Source organism: Oncorhynchus mykiss, chromosome 11 (genome assembly GCF_013265735.2).
Source record: "Oncorhynchus mykiss isolate Arlee chromosome 11, USDA_OmykA_1.1, whole genome shotgun sequence".
Classification (NCBI taxonomy): domain Eukaryota; kingdom Metazoa; phylum Chordata; class Actinopteri; order Salmoniformes; family Salmonidae; genus Oncorhynchus; species Oncorhynchus mykiss.
The window spans coordinates 82176521-82201843 of NC_048575.1; the positions used below are offsets into that span (position 1 = coordinate 82176521).

At 43.8% G+C, this 25323-nt stretch overlaps 1 protein-coding gene across 1 annotated transcript in view; it reads right to left on the bottom strand.

The window, feature by feature from the left end:
* LOC110535140 (poly (ADP-ribose) polymerase family, member 8) overlaps positions 1–25323 on the bottom strand; it is an 84207-nt gene that overhangs the window by 15553 nt on the left and 43331 nt on the right. Inside the window, exons 6-15 of the mRNA XM_036936522.1 lie at positions 25041–25109; positions 16286–16380; positions 14737–14797; positions 10300–10457; positions 6421–6549; positions 5788–6158; positions 5484–5592; positions 3141–3279; positions 2945–2998; positions 2700–2795 (exon numbers count right to left, since the gene is read on the bottom strand). Coding sequence (XP_036792417.1) covers positions 2700–2795; positions 2945–2998; positions 3141–3279; positions 5484–5592; positions 5788–6158; positions 6421–6549; positions 10300–10457; positions 14737–14797; positions 16286–16380; positions 25041–25109 — 1281 coding nt within the window. The remainder of the gene's footprint in view (positions 1–2699; positions 2796–2944; positions 2999–3140; positions 3280–5483; positions 5593–5787; positions 6159–6420; positions 6550–10299; positions 10458–14736; positions 14798–16285; positions 16381–25040; positions 25110–25323) is intronic.

The following is a 25323-nucleotide window of genomic DNA, read 5'->3' on the forward strand; positions in this document are numbered from 1 at the left end:
CTATAGTTGTATCATTAGGACTCAGGACAGTGATCTATAGTTGTATCATTAGGACTCAGGACAGTGACCTATAGTTGTATCATTAGGACTCAGGACAGTGATCTATAGTTGTATCATTAGGACTCAGGACAGTGATCTATAGTTGTATCATTAGGACTCAGGACAGTGATCTATAGTTGTATCATTAGGACTCAGGACAGTGACCTACAGTCGAATCATTAGGACTCAGGACAGTGATCTATAGTTGTATCATTAGGACTCAGGACAGTGACCTACAGTCGTATCATTAGGACTCAGGACAGTGACCTATAGTTGTATCATTAGGACTCAGGACAGTGACCTATAGTTGTATCATTAGGACTCAGGACAGTGACCTACAGTCGTATCATTAGGACTCAGGACAGTGATCTATAGTTGTATCATTAGGACTCAGGACAGTGACCTATAGTTGTATCATTAGGACTCAGGACAGTGATCTATAGTTGTATCATTAGGACTCAGGACAGTGATCTATAGTTGTATCATTAGGACTCAGGACAGTGACCTATAGTTGTATCATTAGGACTCAGGACAGTGATCTATAGTTGTATCATTAGGACTCAGGACAGTGACCTATAGTTGTATCATTAGGACTCAGGACAGTGATCTATAGTTGTATCATTAGGACTCAGGACAGTGACCTATAGTTGTATCATTAGGAGGACTCAGGACAGTGATCTATAGTTGTATCATTAGGACTCAGGACAGTGATCTATAGTTGTATCATTAGGACTCAGGACAGTGATCTATAGTTGTATCATTAGGACTCAGGACAGTGATCTATAGTTGTATCATTAGGACTCAGGACAGTGATCTATAGTTGTATCATTAGGACTCAGGACAGTGACCTATAGTTGTATCATTAGGACTCAGGACAGTGATCTATAGTTGTATCATTAGGACTCAGGACAGTGATCTATAGTTGTATCATTAGGACTCAGGACAGTGACCTACAGTCGAATCATTAGGACTCAGGACAGTGATCTATAGTTGTATCATTAGGACTCAGGACAGTGACCTACAGTCGTATCATTAGGACTCAGGACAGTGACCTATAGTTGTATCATTAGGACTCAGGACAGTGACCTATAGTTGTATCATTAGGACTCAGGACAGTGACCTACAGTCGTATCATTAGGACTCAGGACAGTGATCTATAGTTGTATCATTAGGACTCAGGACAGTGACCTATAGTTGTATCATTAGGACTCAGGACAGTGATCTATAGTTGTATCATTAGGACTCAGGACAGTGATCTATAGTTGTATCATTAGGACTCAGGACAGTGACCTATAGTTGTATCATTAGGACTCAGGACAGTGATCTATAGTTGTATCATTAGGACTCAGGACAGTGACCTATAGTTGTATCATTAGGACTCAGGACAGTGATCTATAGTTGTATCATTAGGACTCAGGACAGTGATCTATAGTTGTATCATTAGGACTCAGGACAGTGACCTATAGTTGTATCATTAGGAGGACTCAGGACAGTGATCTATAGTTGTATCATTAGGACTCAGGACAGTGACCTATAGTTGTATCATTAGGACTCAGGACAGTGATCTATAGTTGTATCATTAGGACTCAGGACAGTGACCTATAGTTGTATCATTAGGACTCAGGACAGTGACCTATAGTTGTATCATTAGGACTCAGGACAGTGATCTATAGTTGTATCATTAGGACTCAGGACAGTGACCTATAGTTGTATCATTAGGACTCAGGACAGTGATCTATAGTTGTATCATTAGGACTCAGGACAGTGACCTATAGTTGTATCATTAGGACTCAGGACAGTGATCTATAGTTGTATCATTAGGACTCAGGACAGTGACCTATAGTTGTATCATTAGGAGGACTCAGGACAGTGATCTATAGTTGTATCATTAGGACTCAGGACAGTGACCTATAGTTGTATCATTAGGAGGACTCAGGACAGTGATCTATAGTTGTATCATTAGGACTCAGGACAGTGACCTACAGTCGTATCATTAGGACTCAGGACAGTGACCTATAGTTGTATCATTAGGACTCAGGACAGTGACCTATAGTTGTTTCATTAGGACTCAGGACAGTGATCTATAGTTGTATCATTAGGACTCAGGACAGTGACCTATAGTTGTATCATTAGGACTCAGGACAGTGACCTATAGTTGTATCATTAGGACTCAGGACAGTGACCTATAGTTGTATCATTAGGACTCAGGACAGTGATCTATAGTTGTATCATTAGGACTCAGGACAGTGATCTATAGTTGTATCATTAGGACTGAGTAATTCTCTGGTTGGTGCCAACATCACATCATGCTTTAAAACAGGAGTGGGCAACTCCAGTCCTCCAGGGTCTGATTGGTGTCACTCTTGTTCTCCATCCCTGACAAACACAGCTGATTAATCAAATTGCATTCTAAACTGAAGATCGTGATTAGGTGATTATTGGAGTCAGGTGTGTTAGCTGGGACCGGTGTCAAAACTGTGACACCAAATCAGGCTCCCGAGGACTGGGGTTGCCCATCCCTGCTTTATTAAAACCTTACGGGGGGGGGGGGGGGGGGGGGGGTCTGGTTACATTTAGCTGTATGGGCTGAACTGAATATAGCTCTGTTTTCTTCTTCTCTCTTCTTGTACTGTGTGTTAGTATGTGTGTACAGTACTCACTCGGAGCATGGGTCCGTTCCTGAACACATGTGGTTCGTCACACACCACACAGAACTCGTTCAGGACCGGAATCCTCTGCTCAGCATATTCCATGGTCTGAAGACAGAACACATGATTAGAGGACATGATAAATGCCTATAACACATGTCAACTCATTCTACATGTACACATTTGCTTGAAGTAAACGTTTACAAAACATATTATTGATAGAAGAAGAGCTCAGGTGAAATTCAGGGAGTATTTACCTGGACGAGGAAACCTCTGTCTTTTATTGGTATGGACTTGGCTCCATTGTTTGGCTGTAAAGGAAGAGAGGGAAGTTTGTTACCTGCCTGTGATCCAAAAAAAGGTCAACAATCCCTGTTTCTAATGACAAATCAAGATCAACCAATCATGAGAGGATGCCTTTCGGATCAACCAATCACCAGCAGCCTTACTGACCGGCGTTGGCGTGGCGAGCGAGGGGGCGAGGATCCCGATGAGCCCTGAGGTAAGAGAGAGCCGCCTCCCCTCAGACAGAGACACAGAGTCCTTGAAGATGTCCGCTGCTTTGCCCATCTTGGTACTGCTGGAGTAGGACCTGAGGTAACATGGAGGCATTGATGAGGCAGTAGGACCTGAGGTAACATGGAGGCATTGATGAGGCAGTAGGACCTGAGGTAACATGGAGGCATTGATGAGGCAGTAGGACCTGAGGTAACATGGAGGCATTGATGAGGCAGTAGGACCTGAGGTAACATGGAGACATTGATGAGGCAGTAGGACCTAAGGTAACATGGAGACATTTATGAGGCAGTAGGACCTGCAGTAACATGGAGGCATTGATGAGGCAGTAGGACCTGCAGTAACATGGAGGCATTGATGAGGCAGTAGGACCTGAGGTAACATGGAGGCATTGATGAGGCAGTAGGACCTGAGGTAACATGGAGGCATTGATGAGGCAGTAGGACCTGCAGTAACATGGAGGCATTGATGAGGCAGTAGAACCTGCAGTAACATGCATTGATGAGGCAGTAGGACCTGAGGTAACATGGAGGCATTGATGAGGCAGTAGAACCTGCAGTAACATGCATTGATGAGGCAGTAGGACCTGAGGTAACATGGAGGCATTGATGAGGCAGTAGAACCTGAGGTAACATGGAGGCATTGATGAGGCAGTAGGACCTGCAGTAACATGCATTGATGAGGCAGTAGGACCTGAGGTAACATGGAGGCATTGATGAGGCAGTAGGACCTGAGGTAACATGGAGGCATTGATGAGGTAGTAGGACCTGCAGTAACATGCATTGATGAGGCAGTAGGACCTGCGGTAACATGCATTGATGAGGCAGTAGGACCTGCGGTAACATGCATTGATGAGGCAGTAGGACCTGCAGTAACATGCATTGATGAGGCAGTAGGACCTGCAGTAACATGCATTGATGAGGCAGTAGGACCTGCAGTAACATGCATTGATGAGGCAGTAGGACCTGCAGTAACATGCATTGATGAGGCAGTAGGACCTGCAGTAACATGCATTGATGAGGCAGTAGGACCTGCAGTAACATGCATTGATGAGGCAGTAGGACCTGCAGTAACATGCATTGATGAGGCAGTAGGACCTGAGGTAACATGAGTTGATGAGGCAGTAGGACCTGCGGTAACATGAGTTGATGAGGCAGTAGGACCTGCGGTAACATGCATTGATGAGGCAGTAGGACCTGAGGTAACATGAGTTGATGAGGCAGTAGGACCTGCGGTAACATGAGTTGATGAGGCAGTAGGACCTGCGGTAACATGCATTGATGAGGCAGTAGGACCTGCGGTAACATGCATTGATGAGGCAGTAGGACCTGAGGTAACATGGAGGCATTGATGAGGCAGTAGGACCTGAGGTAACATGGAGGTATTGATGAGGCAGTAGGACCTGCGGTAACATGCATTGATGAGGCAGTAGGACCTGCAGTAACATGCATTGATGAGGCAGTAGGACCTGCGGTAACATGCATTGATGAGGCAGTAGGACCTGCAGTAACATGCATTGATGAGGCAGTAGGACCTGCGGTAACATGCATTGATGAGGCAGTAGGACCTGCAGTAACATGCATTGATGAGGCAGTAGGACCTACAGTAACAGGCATTGATGAGGCAGTAGGACCTGCAGTAACATGAGTTGATGAGGCAGTAGGACCTGCGGTAACATGGAGACATTGATGAGGCAGTAGGACCTGCGGTAACATGCATTGATGAGGCAGTAGGACCTGCAGTAACATGAGTTGATGAGGCAGTAGGACCTGCAGTAACATGCATTGATGAGGCAGTAGGACCTGAGGTAACATGGAGACATTGATGAGGCAGTAGGACCTGCAGTAACATGGAGACATTGATGAGGCAGTAGGACCTGCGGTAACATGAGTTGATGAGGCAGTAGGACCTGAGGTAACATGGAGGCATTGATGAGGCAGTAGGACCTGCAGTAACATGGAGGCATTGATGAGGCAGTAGGACCTGAGGTAACATGAGTTGCTGCTTTTAGTGTTTGTTTTTGCGTATTTATGTATCATCTGGTGCCAACAAATGTTCCTTCCTTTGGGGATCAATAAAGTACTATGTGACGTTAATATGTTATCTTTGGGGATGTTACGTTAATATGTTATCTTTGGGGATGTTACGTTAATATGTTATCTTTGGGGATGTTACGTTAATATGTTATCTTTGGGGATGTTACGTTAATATGTTATCTTTGGGGATGTTACGTTAATATGTTATCTTTGGGGATGCTATGTTAATATGTTCTCATCTTACCTGCTGAGGAGGTGGTGGTGTTTCAGTCCATCCAGCTCCTCCGTCCTGATAGAACCAGAGCACGACCTACTGAGCAGCCTGTGGTGCTTTAAACCTCCCCCAAGACTACCTCCACCAAGACTACATCCACCAAGACTACCCCCTCCACCACCACTCGGGCCCAGCCCACCAACACCTCCCCCAAGACTACCCCCTCCACCACCACTCGGGCCCAGCCCACCAACACCTCCCCCAAGACTACCTCCCTCAAGACTACCTCCCCCAACACTACCTCCCCCAAGACTACCTACACCCCCTCCCCCACCTCCTCCCACTCCCGCATGCTCACAGCGGGGGTCGCCAGAGCACGAGCGAGGCAGGAGCTTATGGGGAGCGGGTCGGAGGTCCTCTGGTTTGACCACAGCCATGCAGGGCCTGCCCAGGCGGTGGGGTTTGAAGGGCAGTGGTCCGGGCCCTCCTCCGTGGTCCATACGGGGGTCTCCGCTGGACAGGGAAAGGCCCAGGAGACGGTGGGTAGTCTTGGTCCCGGGGCCGCAGCCGTCCACCTCCACCTGCTGTTTGGCGGTGCTGGTGTAAGTCCGTCGGAGAAGGCGGTGGGATTTAGAGACGCCATCTTGTTCTGGCTTCAGCTTCTTTTTGCTCTTGACACAGCCGGGAGGCGGGTAGCTGGGAGATCTGAAGACGAAGATAACTTTATTGTCCAATATACACAAATGATGGGAACGGAGAGAGTAAACCCAGGCTCAATTCTGCCTAACCAATCAGAGAGCAAAGTGGAGATACTACCATATCATACCTATCTGATCCTTTCAGATACAGTAAGTGCCTATGTGGTAAGGAACAAGAAATGTCTGTAGTTTAATTACAGTGACAGACAGGTTTCAAATCGATAATTATGTTAGACGTAAAAATGTCAGTATTATGATGTTTCTCTGACCTGCGGAGGGTCGAGAAGATGTGGAGGGGAGATTTGCCCTTCTTGTCGCCCTTGTTTTTGTTGCGAGAGCAGTTGAGTTTCTCTTCACTTTGGAGTTTCCACTGCAGGGTGACAAACGTCTGCATTATCCTGAAGAGAGAGGGGGGGGGGGGGGGGGGAGGATGTAACATCTACATTATCTTTGTAGAGAGAATAGAGAGAGGGGAGGGGGGGGGGGGAGGATGTAACATCTACATTATCTTTGTAGAGAGAATAGAGAGAGGGGGGGGGGAAGGGTGTAACATCTACATTATCTTTGTAGAGAGAATAGAGAGAGGGGAGGGGGGGGGGAATGATGTAACATCTACATTATCTTTGTAGAGAGAAGAGAGAAGAAACAAACGTGTTATCCAATGAAGGGATCCACAATTCAACAGATTCGGGCTCATTTCCTTCAAAGAAAGACATTTCCTTGTCTCCACTAATTTCAACTATTGAGAACTGTATCTGGTTGTATAAAAAATGAAAACCCCACGGGGTTGGATTGACACACCAGTGCGTAGTTACATAACAAAACAATACCCATAGAAATCCATACATTTAAGAGATATGTTGTTGTTTTTTTGTTGTTGCATTGGATACGTCTCAATCCACCAGTTTCGCACTTCCGCCTCTGCGGTGAAATATTGCCACCTACACTGCCATCAGAATGTATTCAGACCCCTTCCCCTTCTCCATGTGTTGTTAAGTTACAGCCGTATTCTAAAATCTATCTACACACAATACCCCATAATGACAAAGCGAAAACAGTTTTTTGGGGGGGAAAAATGTGCTAATTTATTTTTTAAAAAGAAAAGAAAACAGAAATACCTTATTTACATAAGTATTCAGACCCTTTGCTATGAGAATATAATTGAGCTCAGGTGCATCCCTGTTTCCATACATCTTCCTTGAGATGTTCCTATAACTTGATTGGAGTTTGCGGCATTGAAGGTCCCCAAGAACACAGTGGCCTCCATCATTCTTAAATGGAAGAAGTTTGGAACCACCAAGACTCTTCCTAGTGCTGACCGCCTGGCCAAACCGAGATATCGGGGGAGAAGGGCCTTGGTCAGGGAGGTGACCAAGAACCCGATGGTCACTGACAGAGCTCTAGAGTTCCTCTGTGGAGATGGGAGATCCTTCCAGAAGGACAACCACCTGTGCAGCACTCCACCAATCAGGCCTTTATAGTAGTGGCCAGACGGAAGCCACTCCTCAGTAAAAGGCACATGACAGCCCGCTTGGAGTTTGCCAAAAGGCACCTAAAGAACTATCAGACAAACGAGAAACAAGATTCTCTGGGCTGATGAAGCCAAGATTGAACTATTTGGCCTGAATGCAAAGCATCAAACCTGTCACCATCCCTACGGTGAAGCATGGTGGTGGCAGCATCATGCGGTGGGGATGTTTTTCAGCGCCAGGGACTGGGAGATTAGTCAGGATCGAGGGAAAGATGAACGGAGAAAAGTACAGAAAGATCCTTGATGAGAACCTGCTCCAGAGTGCTTAAGACCTCAGACTGGGGTGAAGGTTCACCTTCCAAGAGGACAACCACCCTAAGCACACAGCCAAGACAATGCAGGAGTAGCTTCTGGACAAGTCTCTGAATGTTCTTGAGTGGCCCAGCCAGAGCCTGGACTTGAACCTGATCGAACATATCTGGAGAGACATGAAAATAGCTGTGCAGCGACGCTCCCCATCCAACTTGACAGAGCTTGAGAGGATCTGCAGAGAAGAATGGAAAAAACTCCCCAAATACAGGTGTGCCAAGCTTGTAGCGTCATACCCAAGAAGACTCAAGGCTGTAATCACTGCCAAAGGTGCTTCAACAAATTACTGAGTAAATGGTCTTGTAATTTTATGTAAATGTGATATCAGTTTTGTATTTTTGTACTAAATTTGCAACAAAAAAAAATTGTCATTATGGGGTATTGCTTGTAGATTGAGGAAAAACTAAATTTTATAAATTTTAGAATAAGGCTGTAACGTAAGAAAATGTGGAAAAAATCAAGGGGTCTGAATACACTGTACTTTATATATTTATTTATGACAGACACTTCTAAACCTGGTTGCTTATCATACATTGTTTGACCTTCAGTTCTTGCTATTTATGAACGCATTTCTATGGGCCATAGTAGTAAAGTTTCAGCACCTCCTCATTCACAGGGTTTTTTGTCTTCACTATTATTCTACAATGTAGAAGATAATCAAAACTATGAAATTCCACATATAGAATCATGCAGTAACCAAAACAAGTGTTAAACAAATCAAAATATATTTTAATATTTGAGATTCTTCAAAGTAGCCACCATTTGCCTTGATGACAGTTTTGCACACTCTTGACATTCTCTCAAGCAGCATCATGAGGAATGCTTTTCCAACAGTCTTGAAGGAGTTCCCATAGAATATTATGCTGAGCACTTGTTGGCTGCTTTTCCTTCACGCTGTGGTCCAACTATTCCCAAACCATCTCAATTGGGTTGAGGTTGGGGGATTGTGGAGGCCAGGTTCTCTGATGCAGCACTCCATCACTCTCCTTGGTTAAATAGCCCTTACACAGCCTGGAGGTGTGTTTTGGGTCATTGTCCTGTTGACAAACAAACCAGACAGGGTGGCGTATCGCTGCAGAATGCTGTGGTAGCCATGCTGGTTAAGCGTGCCTTGAATTCTAAATAAATCACTGACAGTTTCACCAAAGCACAGCACCCCCACACTATCACACCTCTTCCATGCTTCACGGTGAGAACCACACACGTGGAGATCATTCGTTCACCTACTCTGCGTCTCACAAAGACAAGGCAGTTGGAATCAAAAATTACAAATTTGGACTCATCAGACCAAAGGACAGATTTCCACCAGTCTAAGGTCCATTGCTCGTGTTTCTTGGCCCAAGCAAGTCTTCTTGTTGGTGTCCTTGAGTAGTGATTTCTTAGCAGAATTTTGACCATAAAGGCCTGATTCACGCAGTCTCTGAACAGTTGATGTTGAGATGTGTCTGTTACTTGAACTCTGGGAAGCATTTATTTGGGCTGCAATCTGAGGTGCAGGCAACTCTAATGAACTTATCCTTATCTTCTGGGTCTTCCTTTCCCGTGGCGGTCCTCATGACTGCCAGCTTCATCACAGCGCTTGATGGTTTTTGTGACTGCACTTGAAGAAACTTTCAAAGTTCTTGAAATGTTCTGTATTGACTGACCTTCATGTCTTAAAGTAATGATGGACTGTCGTTTCTCTTTGCTTATTTGAGCTGTTCTTGCCATAATATGGACTTGGTCTTTTATCAAATAGGGATATCTTCTGTATACCACCCGTACCTTGTCACAACACAATTGATTGGAAAGAAATTCCACAAATTACCTTTTAACAAAGCACACCTGTTAATTGATATGCATTCCAGGGGACTACCTCATGAAGCTGGTTGAGAGAATGCCAAGCTGTCATCAAGGCCAAGGGAGGCTACTTTGAAGAATCTCACATTGAAAAATATATTTTGATTTATTTAACACTTTTTTGGTTACTACTTGATTCCATATGTGTTATACAATGTAGAATATAGAAAAACCTTGAATGAGTAGGTGTGTCCAAACGGGTACTGTATATTTATATATATTTTTCTTATATACCTAAAGTATATAAGTAATATTCCTAAAATTCAAAATCAAATAGCCAAGTGAAACATAGTATGCCCATTTTAAAACAATTCCATATGTCCGATTATCACCCCGCTCTCTCTCTCTCAACTCTAAAGAATTAAGTAATTGTATCTATTAATTGAGAGATTGAAGTGCATGCAAGCAATTCCACTGAACTCTCTAGGTGTTGAAAGGGCACGTGATATTAGAACCATCTGTCACTTACTTCTTCATCTGATGTCCCAGTCCAAACCGGTCTTTAGTCGACACCTGGAATACGTCCACCGTGGGGACCGGTCCATTCAGGTACTGTGTCAGAGAGCAGTGGAGACGCACGATCACTGGCTCCCTGCGGATCACGTCCCACGCCAGGGCTATTTCCTCCTGCGACCAAAACAAAATCAAAAACATGTCTTCTTCTATTCTTTTCTTTTTAGTGTTGACATATTGTTGTTTGCCTTGTTTGATTGCAAGACAAGGTAATCAAACAAGCTAAGCGTCAGTATAGAGACAAAGTAGAGTTGCAATTCAGCGGCTCAGGCACAAGAGGTATGTGGCAGGGTCTACAGTCAATCACGGATTACAAAAAGAAAACCAGCCCTGTCACGGACCAGGATGTCCTGCTCCCAGGCAGACTTAATAACTTTTTTGCCCGCTTTGAGGACAATACAGTTCCACTGACACGGCCCGCAACCACAACCTGCGGACTCTCCTTCACTGCAGCCGAGGTGAGTAAAACATTTAAACGTGTTAACCCTCGCAAGGCTGCAGGCCCAGACGGCATCCCCAGCCGCACCCTCAGAGCATGCGCAGACCAGCTGGCTGGTGTGTTTACGGACATATTCAATCAATCCCTATCCCAGTCTGCTGTCACCATTGTCCCTGTTCCCAAGAAAGCTAAGGTAACTGAGCTAAACGACTACCGCCCCGTAGCACTCACTTCCGTCATCATTAAGTGCTTTGAGAGACTAGTCAAGGACCATATCACCTCCACCCTACCCGACACCCTAGACCCACTCCAATTTGCTTACCGCCCAAATAGGTCCACAGACGACGCAGTCGCAACCACACTGCACACTGCCCTAACCCATCTGGACAAGAGGAATACCTATGTGAGAATGCTGTTCATCGACTACAGCTCAGCATTTAACACCATAGTACCCTCCAAGCTCGTCATCAAGCTCGAGACCCCGGGTCTCGACCCCGCCCTGTGTAACTGGGTACTGGACTTCTTGACGGGTTGCCCCCAGGTGGTGAGGGTAGGTAACAACATCTCCACCCCGCTGATCCTCAACACTGGGGCCCCACAAGGGTGCGTTCTGAGCCCTGTCCTGTGCACCCTGTTCACCCACGACTGTGTGGCCATGCACGCCTCCAACTCAATCATCAAGTTTGCGGACAACACTACAGTGGTAGGCTTGATTACCAACAACGGCGAGACGGCCTACAGGGAAGAGGTGAGGGCCCTCGGAGTGTGGTGTCAGGAAAATAACCTCACACGCAACGTCAACAAAACAAAGGAGATGATTGTGGACTTCAGGAAACAGCAGAGGGAGCACCCCCCTATCCATATCGATGGGACAGTAGTGGAGAGGGTAGTAAGTTTTAAGTTCCTCGGCGTACACATCACGGACAAACTGAATTGGTCCACCCACACAGACAGCGTCGTGAAGAAGGCGCAGCAGCGCCTGTCCAACCTCAGCACTCACAAACTTCTACAGATGCACAATCGAGAGCATCCTGTCGGGCTGTATCACCGTACGGCAACTGCTCCGCCCACAACCGTAAGGCTCTCCAGAGGGTAGTGAGGTCTGCACAACGCATCACCGGGGGCAAACTACCTGCCCTCCAGGACACCTACACCACCCGATGTCACAGGAAGGCCATAAAGATCATCAAGGACAACAACCACCCGAGCCACTGCCTGTTCACCCCGCTATCATCCAGAAGGCGAGGTCAGTACAGGTGCATCAAAGCTGGGACCGAGAGACTGAAAAACAGCTTCTCTCTCAAGACCATCAGACTGTTAAACAGCCACCACTAACATTGAGTGGCTGCTGCCAACACACTGACTCAACTCCAGCCACTTTAATAATGGAAATTGATGGAAATTGATGAAAAATATATCACTAGCCACTTTAAACAATGCTACTTAATATAATGTTTACATACTCTACTAGAGGTCGACCGATTATGACTTTTCAACGCCGATACCGATTAGTCGGCCAATTTTTTTATTTCTATATATAATAATGACAATTACAACAATACTGAATTAACACTCATTTTTAACTTAATATAAAACATCAATAAAATCAATTTAGCCTCAAATAAATAATGAAACATTCAATTTGGTTTAAATAATGCAAAAACAAAGTGTTGAAGAAGAAAGTAAAAGTGCAATATGTGCTATGTAAAAAAGCTAACGTTGAAGTTCCTTGCTCAGAACATGAGAACATATGAAAGCTGGAGGTTCCTTTTAACATGAGACTTCAATATTCCAAGGTAAGAGGTTTTAGGTTGTAGTTAATTATACTACTTATAGGACTATTTCTCTCTATACCATTTCTATTTCATATACCTTTTGACTATTGGATGTTCTTGTAGGCACTATAGTATTGCCAGTGTAACAGTATAGCTTCCGTCCCCCTCCTTGCCCCTACCTGGGCTCGAACCAGGAACACATCGAAAACAGCCACCCTCGAAGCATCGTTACCCATCGCTCCACCAAAGCCGCAGCGCAAGGGGAATAACTACTCCAAATCTAAAAGCGAGTGACGCTTGAAACAGTATTAGCGCACACCCAGCTAACTAGCTAGCCATTTCACATTGGTTACACCAGCCATTAGGCTGGTGGCTTGAAGTCATAAACAGTGCTGTGCTTGCGAAGAGCTGCTGGCAAAACGCATGAAAGTGCTGTTTGAATGAATGATTACGGGCCTGCTGCTGCTCAGTCAGACTGCTCTATCAAATCAGACTTAATTATAACATAATAACACACAGAAATACGAGCCTTTGGTCATTAATATGATCGAATCCGGAAACTATCATTTTGAAAACAAAACGTTTATTATTTCAGTGAAATACGGAACCGTTCGGTATTTTATCTAACGGGTGGCATCCCTAAGTCTAAATATTCTTGTTACATTGCACAACCTTCAATGTTATGTCATAATTACGTAAAATTCTGGCAAATTAGTTCGCAATGAGCCAGGCGGCCCAAACTGTTGCATATACCCTGACTCTGCATGCAATGAACGCAAGAGAAATGACACAATTTCACCTGGTTAATATTGCCTGCTAAACTGGATCAGTAGTTATTATTAGTGATTATGATTGATTGTTTTTTATAAGATAAGTTTAATGCTAGCTAGCAATTTACCTTGGCTTCTATTGCATTCGCGTAACAGGCAGGCTACTCGTGGAGTGCAATGGTTAGAGCGTTGGACTAGTTAACTGTGCGGTTGCAAGAATGGAACCCCTGAGCTGACAAGGTGAAAATCTGTCGTTCTTCCCCTGAACAAGGCAGTTAACCCACAGTTCCTAGGCCGTCATTGAAAATAAGAATGTGTTCTTAACTGATTTGCCTAGTTAAATAAAAGGTCTAAAAAATATATTTTTTTTAATGTTAAATAAAAAAATAATCGGAAGTCGACGCCCAAAAATACCGATTTCCGATTGTTATGAAAACTTGAAATCGGTCCTAATTAATCGGCCATTCCGATTAATCGGTCGACCTCTATACCCAACATTACTCATCTCATATGTATATGTATATACTGTACTCTATATCATCTACTGCATCTTTATGTAATACATGTATCACTAGCCACTTTAAACTATGCCACTTTGTTTACATACTCATCTCATATGTATATACTGCACTCGATACCATCTACTGCATCTTGCCTATGCCGCTCTGTACCATCACTCATTCATATATCTTTATGTACATATTCTTTATCCCTTTACACTTGTGTGTATAAAGTAGTAGTTGTGGAATTGTTAGGTTAGATTACTCGTTGGTAATCTACATCTGCATTGTCGGAACTAGAAGCAACAAGCATTTCGCTACACTCGCATTAACATTTGCTAACCATGTGTATGTGACCATTAACATCTGCTAACCATGTGTACGTGACAAATTTGATTAGATTTTTTATTATTTTAACATTATTATTTTAACATGGGGTCAATACATTAAAACCATGTTATCTAAATGGTACAGACCTACAAGGTTAACATGGGGTCAATCCATTAAACCATGCTATTTTAGGGTGCAGACCTACACGGTTAACATGGGGTCAATCCATTAAACCATGCTATTTTAGGGTGCAGACCTACACGGTTAACATGGGGTCAATCCATTAAACCATGCTATTTTAGGGTGCAGACCTACACGGTTAACATGGGGTCAATCCATTAAACCATGCTATTTTAGGGTGCAGACCTACACGGTTAACATGGGGTCAATCCACTAAACCATGCTATTTTAGGGTGCAGACCTACACGGTTAACATGGGGTCAATCCACTTGTGTGCCTGAATTACATTTCTCCATTTTTTCAAAATAGTCAAATAAATTTGAAATGCCAGCGTTAAGCTCATCAGATCAAAACGGACAACATGAAAGGAACGGTAGGTAATAAAACCATAATACTTACATCTAGGAAACTGACGTCGATGTGGAGATCAATGTCCACATCGTCGATGGCACCGTATTCCCTACGACAGGTTAGGAAGATGAACAGATTTCACTTCTCTATGGTCTCATAAAGACACCTTCAGTCAGAGTCAACATGCATGTTATGGAAAACATGGGAGATTTCCGCATTGTCCCTTGGCTACTTTGATATCTCAAACATAGAAATGCCACAAAGAGGCTGATCGAGAGCTTTTTGCATCTTGAAAACATGTTTGAAGTCGTATATCAGCATTACAATGAAAATGCATTATTCAGCACAGCTATCCTTTCATATCTTATTCTCAGCATAGAATGGTGCGCGCACACACACACACACACACACACCCCCCCCCCCCCCCTGGAAGACCAGCTCTCTACTCTGTGATGAGTCATCCAGTAGGCCCTGCCATACACCACCACCCCCCACCCCCTCCCCATTCCACAGGGATGCTGGCCTATGTTGACTCCAATGCATTCCACAGTTGTGTCACGTTGGCCAGAAGTCCCTGACCAAAGGCCCTTCTCCCCCGGATCACTCAGTTTGGCTGGGCAGCGCTAGGAAGAGTCTTGGTGGTTCAAAACGTCTTCCATTTAAGAATGGGAACCTTCAATGCTGCAGACATTTTATGGTACCCATCTCCAGCTCTGTGCCTCAACACAATCGTGTCTCGGAGCTCTACGGACAATTCCTTCAATCTCACAACTTGGTGTTTGCTCTGATATGCACTGTCAACTGTGGGACCGTATATTGACAGATATGTGCCTTTCCAAATCATGCCCAATTAATTGAATTGACCACAGGTGGACTCCAATCAAGTTGTAGAAACATCTCAAGGATGATCAATGGAAACAGGATGCACCTGAGCTCAATTTCGAGTCTCATGGCAAAAGGTGTTTTAAATTTTGTATAAACTTGGAAAAAATAACAAATGAACGTATATTCGCTTTGTCATTATGGGGTAGTGCGTAGATCAAATGAAGATTTTTCATTTATTTAATCAATTTTAGATTAAGGCTGTAACGTCACAAAATGTGGAAAAAGTCAAGGTGGTCTGACTACTTCCCGAATGCCCTGTATATTATTATCACCTGAGAGATACTGCGTGGTGTCACTGTATATTATTATAACCTGAGAGATACTGCGTGGTGTCCCTGTATATTATTATTACCTGAGAGATACTGCGTGGTGTCCCTGTATATTATTATCACCTGAGAGATACTGCGTGGTGTCCCTGTATATTATTATTACCTGAGAGATACTGCGTGGTGTCCCTGTACATTATTATTACCTGAGAGATACTGCGTGGTGTCCCTGTATATTATTATTACCTGAGAGATACTGCGTGGTGTCCCTGTACATTATTATTACCTGAGAGATACTGCGTGGTGTCCCTGTATATTATTATTACCTGAGAGATACTGCGTGGTGTCCCTGTACATTATTATTACCTGAGAGATACTGCGTGGTGACCCTGTAAATTATTATTACCTGAGAGATACTGCGTGGTGTCCCTGTATATTATTATTACCTGAGAGATACTGCGTGGTGTCCGTACATCTCCCGGACCGCAGCCAGGTCCACCTCCAACTGGGGGTGCTTGTGGAGCTCGCCATCAGAGTTCACCTACCAGAGAGAGACGTCACCCACCCATCAGCAGTATAGTCAAACCTCTTCACAGTAACTTAGACCCCAAAGAGCAAAGACAATCACAGTGAACAGCAAAAATCTCCCTAGAAGGACGATACCTAGAAAGGAACCGGACTCAGAGGGGAGACCTGAAAGGCTTTTTTTTTTTTTTTTTTTTTAAGTGCGGTCCTTTGCCCTCCCCCTTCCACTAAAATGTAATGATTGGACAGTTTTCTAAAGAGAACCAAAACACGACCAATCAGCTGCTAAGGACATTTTGTGCTTTTGTCTGGCAAGTTCAACCTACAGCAGAACAATAATCCGTTTGTGGGATGTGTTTGACCACCTACAGTATACCCACTGTGCAAAACTGATTGAATCAATGTTGTTTCCACGTTATTTCAACAACTAAACTCAATGTGATGATGTTGAATCAACGTGGAAAAACTGATTGTATTTGTAAAAAGTCAAATCAATGTAAAGGAAATGGTATACATTTTTTTCACTCAACTTTTAATATAAATCCAATGACATTGTGTTTTTTCTTTGTGAATTTCACGATGAATTCAACCAAAATTGTATCAAAACTAGACGTTGAAATCTGTGCCAAGTGGGTATGCTTTAATCTTTCATCCAAATACTCGTGGAGAACAAAAAAGTTTCACTGAGCAGGACTGTCTTCGTCCCATGTAGCACCCTATTCCCTATGTAGTGCACTACATTTGACTAGAGTAGTAAAAACGAGGGCACTACATAGGGATAAGGATGCCATTTGGGAGACAAACTGTATAAACAACCAGCTAACTCACTGTGTCATCTCCTGTTCTATTTCATTGGCCGGTTCAATTTCTGGGAGGAGCTAAATGAAATCCAATATATTCACTGGAATATCAACAAACAAATTCTCCCTAGAGCTGTCCAGACACATTAAACATGAAGTCTCCTAGAGCTGTCCAGACACATTAAACATGAAGTCTCCTAGAGCTGTCCAGACACATTAAGTCCCCTAGAGCTGTCCAGACACATTAAACATGGTCTCCTAGAGCTGTCCAGACACATTAAACATGAAGTCTCCTAGAGCTGTCCAGACACATTAAACATGAAGTCTCCTAGAGCTGTCCAGACACATTAAACATGAAGTCTCCTAGAGCTGTCCAGACACATTAAACATGAAGTCTCCTAGAGCTGTCCAGACACATTAAGTCCCCTAGAGCTGTCCAGACACATTAAACATGAAGTCTCATAGAGCTGTCCAGACACATTAAACATGAAGTCTCCTAGAGCTGTCCAGACACATTAAACATGAAGTCTCCTAGAGCTGTCCAGACACATTAAACATGAAGTCTCCTAGAGCTGTCCAGACACATTAAACATGAAGTCCCCTAGAGCTGTCCAGACACATTAAACATGAAGTCTCCTAGAGCTGTCCAGACACATTAAGTCCCCTAGAGCTGTCCAGACACATTAAACATGAAGTCTCCTAGAGCTGTCCAGACACATTAAACATGAAGTCTCCTAGAGCTGTCCAGACACATTAAGTCCCCTAGAGCTGTCCAGACACATTAAACATGAAGTCCCCTAGAGCTGTCCAGACACATTAAACATGAAGTCTCCTAGAGCTGTCCAGACACATTAAACATGAAGTCTCCTAGAGCTGTCCAGACACATTAAACATGAAGTCTCCTAGAGCTGTCCAGACACATTAAACATGAAGTCTCCTAGAGCTGTCCAGACACATTAAACATGAAGTATCCTAGAGCTGTCCAGACACATTAAACATGAAGTCTCCTAGAGCTGTCCAGACACATTAAACATGAAGTCTCATAGAGCTGTCCAGACACATTAAACATGAAGTCCCTTAGAGCTGTCCAGACACATTAAACATGAAGTCTCCTAGAGCTGTCCAGACACATTAAACATGAAGTCCCCTAGAGCTGTCCAGACACATTAAACATGAAGTCTCCTAGAGCTGTCCAGACACATTAAACATGAAGTCTCCTAGAGCTGTCCAGACACATTAAACATGAAGTCTCCTAGAGCTGTCCAGACACATTAAACATGAAGTCTCCTAGAGCTGTCCAGACACATTAAACATGAAGTCTTCTAGAGCTGTCCAGACACATTAAACATGAAGTCTCCTAGAGCTGTCCAGACACATTAAACATGAAGTCTCCTAGAGCTGTCCAGACACATTAAACATGAAGTCTCCTAGAGCTGTCCAGACACATTAAACATGAAGTCTCCTAGAGCTGTCCAGACACATTAAGTCCCCTAGAGCTGTCCAGACACATTAAACATGAAGTCTCCTAGAGCTGTCCAGACACATTAAACATTAAGTCTCCTAGAGCTGTCCAGACACATTAAACAGGAAGTCTCCTAGAGCTGTCCAGACACATTAAACATGAAGTCCCCTAGAGCTGTCCAGACACATTAAACATGAAGTCTCCTAGAGCTGTCCAGACAGATTAAGTCCCCTAGAGCTGTCCAGACACATTAAACATGAAGTCTCCTAGAGCTGTCCAGACACATTAAACATGAAGTCTCCTAGAGCTGTCCAGACAGATTAAGTCCCCTAGAGCTGTCCAGACACATTAAACATGAAGTCTCCTAGAGCTGTCCAGACACATTAAACATGAAGTCTCCTAGAGCTGTCCAGACACATTAAACATGAAGTCTCCTAGAGCTGTCCAGACACATTAAGTCCCCTAGAGCTGTCCAGACACATTAAACATGAAGTCTCCTAGAGCTGTCCAGACACATTAAACATGAAGTCTCCTAGAGCTGTCCAGACACATTAAACATGAAGTCTCCTAGAGCTGTCCAGACACATTAAACATGAAGTCTCCTAGAGCTGTCCAGACACATTAAACATGAAGTCTCCTAGAGCTGTCCAGACACATTAAACATGAAGTCTCCTAGAGCTGTCCAGACACATTAAACATGAAGTCCCCTAGAGCTGTCCAGACACATTAAACATGAAGTCTCCTAGAGCTGTCCAGACACATTAAACATGAAGTCCCCTAGAGCTGTCCAGACACATTAAACATGAAGTCCCCTAGAGCTGTCCAGACACATTAAACATGAAGTCTCCTAGAGCTGTCCAGACACATTAAACATGAAGTCTCCTAGAGCTGTCCAGACACATTAAACATGAAGTCTCCTAGAGCTGTCCAGACACATTAAACATGAAGTCTCCTAGAGCTGTCCAGACACATTAAACATGAAGTCTCCTAGAGCTGTCCAGACACATTAAACATGAAGTCTCCTAGAGCTGTCCAGACACATTAAACATGAAGTCTCCTAGAGCTGTCCAGACACATTAAGTCCCCTAGAGCTGTCCAGACACATTAAACATGAAGTCCCCTAGAGCTGTCCAGACACATTAAACATGAAGTCTCCTAGAGCTGTCCAGACACATTAAGTCTCCTAGAGCTGTCCAGACACATTAAACATGAAGTCTCCTAGAGCTGTCCAGACACATTAAGTCTCCTAGAGCTGTCCAGACACATTAAACATGAAGTCCCCTAGAGCTGTCCAGACACATTAAACATGAAGTCTCCTAGAGCTGTCCAGACACATTAAACATGAAGTCTCCTAGAGCTGTCCAGACACATTAAACATGAAGTCTCCTAGAGCTGTCCAGACACATTAAACATGAAGTCTCCTAGAGCTGTCCAGACACATTAAACATGAAGTCTCCTAGAGCTGTCCAGACACATTAAACATGAAGTCTCCTAGAGCTGTCCAGACACATTAAACATGAAGTCTCCTAGAGCTGTCCAGACACATTAAACATGAAGTCTCCTAGAGCTGTCCAGACACATTAAACATGAAGTCTCATAGAGCTGTCCAGACACATTAAACATGAAGTCTCCTAGAGCTGTCCAGACACATTAAACATGAAGTCTCCTAGAGCTGTCCAGACACATTAAACATGAAGTCCCCTAGAGCTGTCCAGACACATTAAACATGAAGTCTCCTAGAGCTGTCCAGACACATTAAACATGAAGTCTCCTAGAGCTGTCCAGACACATTAAACATGAAGTCTCCTAGAGCTGTCCAGACACATTAAACATGAAGTCTCCTAGAGCTGTCCAGACACATTAAACATGAAGTCTCCTAGAGCTGTCCAGACACATTAAACATGAAGTCTCCTAGAGCTGTCCAGACACATTAAACATGAAGTCTCCTAGAGCTGTCCAGACACATTAAACATGAAGTCCCTTAGAGCTGTCCAGACACATTAAACATGAAGTCTCCTAGAGCTGTCCAGACACATTAAACATGAAGTCTCCTAGAGCTGTCCAGATACATTAAACATGAAGTCTCCTAGAGCTGTCCAGACACATTAAACAGGAAGTCCCCTAGAGCTGTCCAGACACATTAAACATGAAGTCTCCTAGAGCTGTCCAGACACATTAAACATGAAGTCTCCTAGAGCTGTCCAGACACATTAAACATGAAGTCTCCTAGAGCTGTCCAGACACATTAAACAGGAAGTCTCCTAGAGCTGTCCAGACACATTAAACAGGAAGTCCCCTAGAGCTGTCCAGACACATTAAACATGAAGTCTCCTAGAGCTGTCCAGACACATTAAACATGAAGTCCACATGAGTTAATGTGTCATAATTATTTGCTTTAAAACTAGGGGTGTGTCAAGTACTCAAACAAAACGAGTATCGTAACGGATATTGAGAATTTTCCCGAAATAAAATTATGACAAGTATTTTTAGTAATTATGAGTGCCAGCAAACATCTCTCTTTCACTCAAACAGTATGAAGCACTGTGTTCTCTCAACAACTATTGGCTAGTTCTTCTGTCTGTAAAGAAACAGGGCGGGGGTGTCAGTTGAGCCTGCTGTCACAATTGGCTTAGAACAAGCCACTCCTCCTCTGCTCTCATTTCCCCAGACAGACAACAGACTGTTTCGGTCACTGTCTCAGGACACAAGTCTCTCCTTCTCCAAACATCATGCATGAATCAGAATCCATAGCTAGGTCATTTTTTGTTCAAATCGAGTAACTTCCTGTCAACTGAGTCCATATGGTTGTTTTGGTCTGTCTACTTGGCGTTGTTCAGCAGGACTACTTCGTCTTTCTGTATACTTATTGCATTCCTGACCACATCTGTCATTATGTAAATCGGTGAATAGCCCACCCAATTTTACATACCTCATCCCCATACTGTTTATATTTATTTACTTTTCTGCTCTTTTGCACACCAGTATCTCTACCTGTACATGACCATCTGATCATTTATCACTCCAGTGATGCCTCATGCCTTTTGCACACAATGTATATAGACTCTTTCTTTTCTTTCTACTGTGTTATTGACTTGTTTATTGTTTACTCCATGTGTAACTCTGTGTTGTTGTCTGTTCACACTAATATGCTTTATCTTGACCAGGTCGCAGTTGCAAATGAGAACTTGTTCTCAACTGGCCTACCTGGTTAAATAAAGGTGTTCTCAACTGGCCTACCTGGTTAAATAAAGGTGTTCTCAACTGGCCTACCTGGTTAAATAAAGGTGTTCTCAACTGGCCTACCTGGTTAAATAAAGGTGAAATAAAAATAATACAAATGAAATGTAGTGATCCAAGCCCATGCTTGCTATTATTATTTCTACTGGGCCAGGCATGTTGACCGAGCGACATGTCATTACAAAATAAAAAATGTTTATTTTGATTGTACAAATGTACAATCAGCAGAGTATCATATTTACATTAGTATTCAGACCCTTTACTCAGTACTTTGTTGAAGCACCTTTGGCAGTGATTACAGCCTCCAGTCTTCTTGGGTATGACGCTACAAGCTTGTCACACCTGTATTTGGTGCCTTTTGGCAAACTCCAAGCAGGCTGTCATTTGCCTTTTACTGAAGAGTGGCTTCCTACTGGCCACTCTACCATAAAGGCCTGATTGGTGGAGTGCTGCAGAGATGGTTGTCCTTCACGAAAGGTTCTCCCATCTCCACAGAGGAAATCTGGAGCTCTGTCAGAGTGAACATCAGGTTCTCGGTCACCTCCCTGACCAAGGCCCTTCTCCTCCGATTGCGCAGTTTGACCAGACGGCCAGCTCTAGGAAGAGTCTTTCCCAGATCTGTGCCTCGACACAAGTCTGTCTCGGAGCTCTAAGGACTATTCCTTCGACCTCGTGTCTTGTTTTTTTTTGCTCTGACATGCACTGTGCTTTTCCAAATCACGTCCGATCAATTGAATTTACCAAAAGTGGACTCTAATCAAGTTGTAAAAACATACGATTACTGGTATGATGAGATCAGCACTCCCCTATTTAAACCATTGGTTATGTTATTGATAAAGAAAACAATAACTACAGTAAACCTACTGACATCAAGTAAACATTATCTAGGCCAACAACCATTAATGGCTTTTAAGCTAGCCTGAGGCTAGTACTTTTCAGACCAGGCTAGTAGAAAACATTACATTTTGACACTGGCAAATGCCATTTTTTTCTTTTCAAATATCCTATGGCATATTTTGTACATGGGCTATTAAAAGAAATGGTGGTCGACTGGCTAGAGCCCAACATCCTTAAAATGACATCCCTGCCTTCTCCCCATACTACATAATCAAAGATCCAAAGAATATCAATCATCACAGGTGTATGAAACAAGGTCCTACTCACTCTGTAATTGTTTATGACAGCTTCAACATTATGTAAATTAAAAACCCACGAGTTACCCTCCAATCTAGGAGGTTAATAAGGAGTGTTTTATCTAGAAGCTTTTAAAGAATAGCCAATAGGGCCCATATATAATGTGTTGCTGACGTGACACGTTTCCCAAAGCCTCACCACAGGGCACACACACACACACCCCCACACACACAATACCCCTCCCCCCACACACACACACAATACACCCCCCCCCACACACACACACACACACACACTCACACAATACCCCCCCCCACACACACACACACACACACAATACACCCCCCCCCACACACACACACAATACCCCCCCCACACACACACCCCCCCACACACACACACAATACACCCCCCCCGACATACACACAATACCCACACACACACAATACCCCCCCACCCCCCACACACACATACAATACCCCCCCACCCCCCACACACACACACACAATACCCACACACACACACAATACCCCCCCACACACACACAATACCCCCCCTCCTCCCACACACACACACAATACCCCCCCCTCACACCCCCACACACATGACCCCTCAGAGGAAGACGGCCATATTACGGTGCCTGACTTTGCAACGGCATTAAATTCTAAAGCCTGTCACGCGAAACAATTTGGACGCAATTTAAGTTGCAGATGCACACTCCCAAGTGACATGCTGATACACGAAGCAATTCAAACAAAAATGTAAATTGCAAGCAACATCCAATTCTATCATACATCACATGATTTCATAAATGATTTGCTTAGCCAAATGTCTGGTAATTGTAACAGCATCGAGACACAAAATGCTGATTGTACAATTTAGATAGCTAGCCAAAAATGTTGCCCAAAACGATGTTTTACCAAGCTAGTAAGCTAAGCTAGCTAGCTGTAGTCATGTTGGAACAATGTCAGCTGAAACTGGACAGAGAAAAGGTCTAGTTTCACTTTTAAAATGACACATTTATTGACTGCCAGACCATATACATAAACCACGACTAGCCATGCGGTCTAGGATTTTTTTTTTTTTATACATTTCCCATTTGGCATGTCTCTTTTCGTCCTGCTTTGCGGCAGCACCGACACCTGTGTTGGCATGGCAACTGGGTCGGAGTTCAGAACGGAACAATATGACGTGTCATGTGAACTTTTTTCTGCTCACTGATTGGACATTGCATACAGACAATTGAGTGAAATAGGATTGATTTCTATCGCTGGCGATGCAATGCAACTAATTTGCAGGGGGAAATTGTTTGAGGGTTACACATGGAGCAACCCAGAAGCAAGCAACATAAATTTAGTCCAGATTGCTTCGTGACCGACCGGAGGCATCAATCACAATCTTTAAAACAGACTCGCTACTCTCACAGAAACTGACTAATCACTCAAACAAACTTCAGAAACTGTCGCTTTGTCACAAGAGGCCGAAACAAAGTTCACCAATCAACAGTTAGGAGGAGAAGGAAGGAAAGAGACGATGCGAGAGCGAGAGAGAGAGAGAGGCAGCCATCGCTCATCAGAACAGCCGTATATTTCCATATGGAAAGTCATTTCATTTTGGTGACAGAAACGTCCCACTACGGTGAATGAGCAGCCTCGGGTCTCTTTCTGAGTGAGCGGACTGAAAATATAAAAGAGCTTTATATACTTGATGAGTCTAGGACCACTTTAGGGAATTCTGCCATGGACTCAGGTGGAGAAGCCAGGGGAGGTCTGGACCTTTGATTTCTGCCTTCTCCTTAGTCTCTCACTGCCACTGTAGCTACGGGGTGGTTTCCTGGACACAGATTAAGCCTTGACCCGGACTAAAAAAAAACAATATTTTCCAAAGTGCTTTTTAGTCCAGGACTAAGCTTAATTTGAGTCTGGGGAAACCTGCCCTAAGAAATCTACTGCCTCTGTAGCTAAGAGAGGGCTGAACACTGGCGATCTAATGGTTTGATAAGTTATAGCAGTTGTTATGGAGGAGATGAGGCTTGATGCTTACCTGACCTCCATAGTAAAACTCCTCAGAGTCAGCATCCCCCTCAGAGTCCTCCTCTATGGCATAGTGGCACTGGGGGAAGTTAGACATGTTATTACACACTATTACACCGTTACTACACCCGTTATTAACTGTTATGGCTGGGGGGCAGTATTGAGTAGCTTGGGTGAATATGGTGCCTAAAGTAAACGGCCTGCTCCTCAGTCTCAGTTTCTAATACATGCATTTTCGTAGTAGTATTGGATAGAAAACACTCTAAATTTTCTAAAACTGTTTGAATGATGTC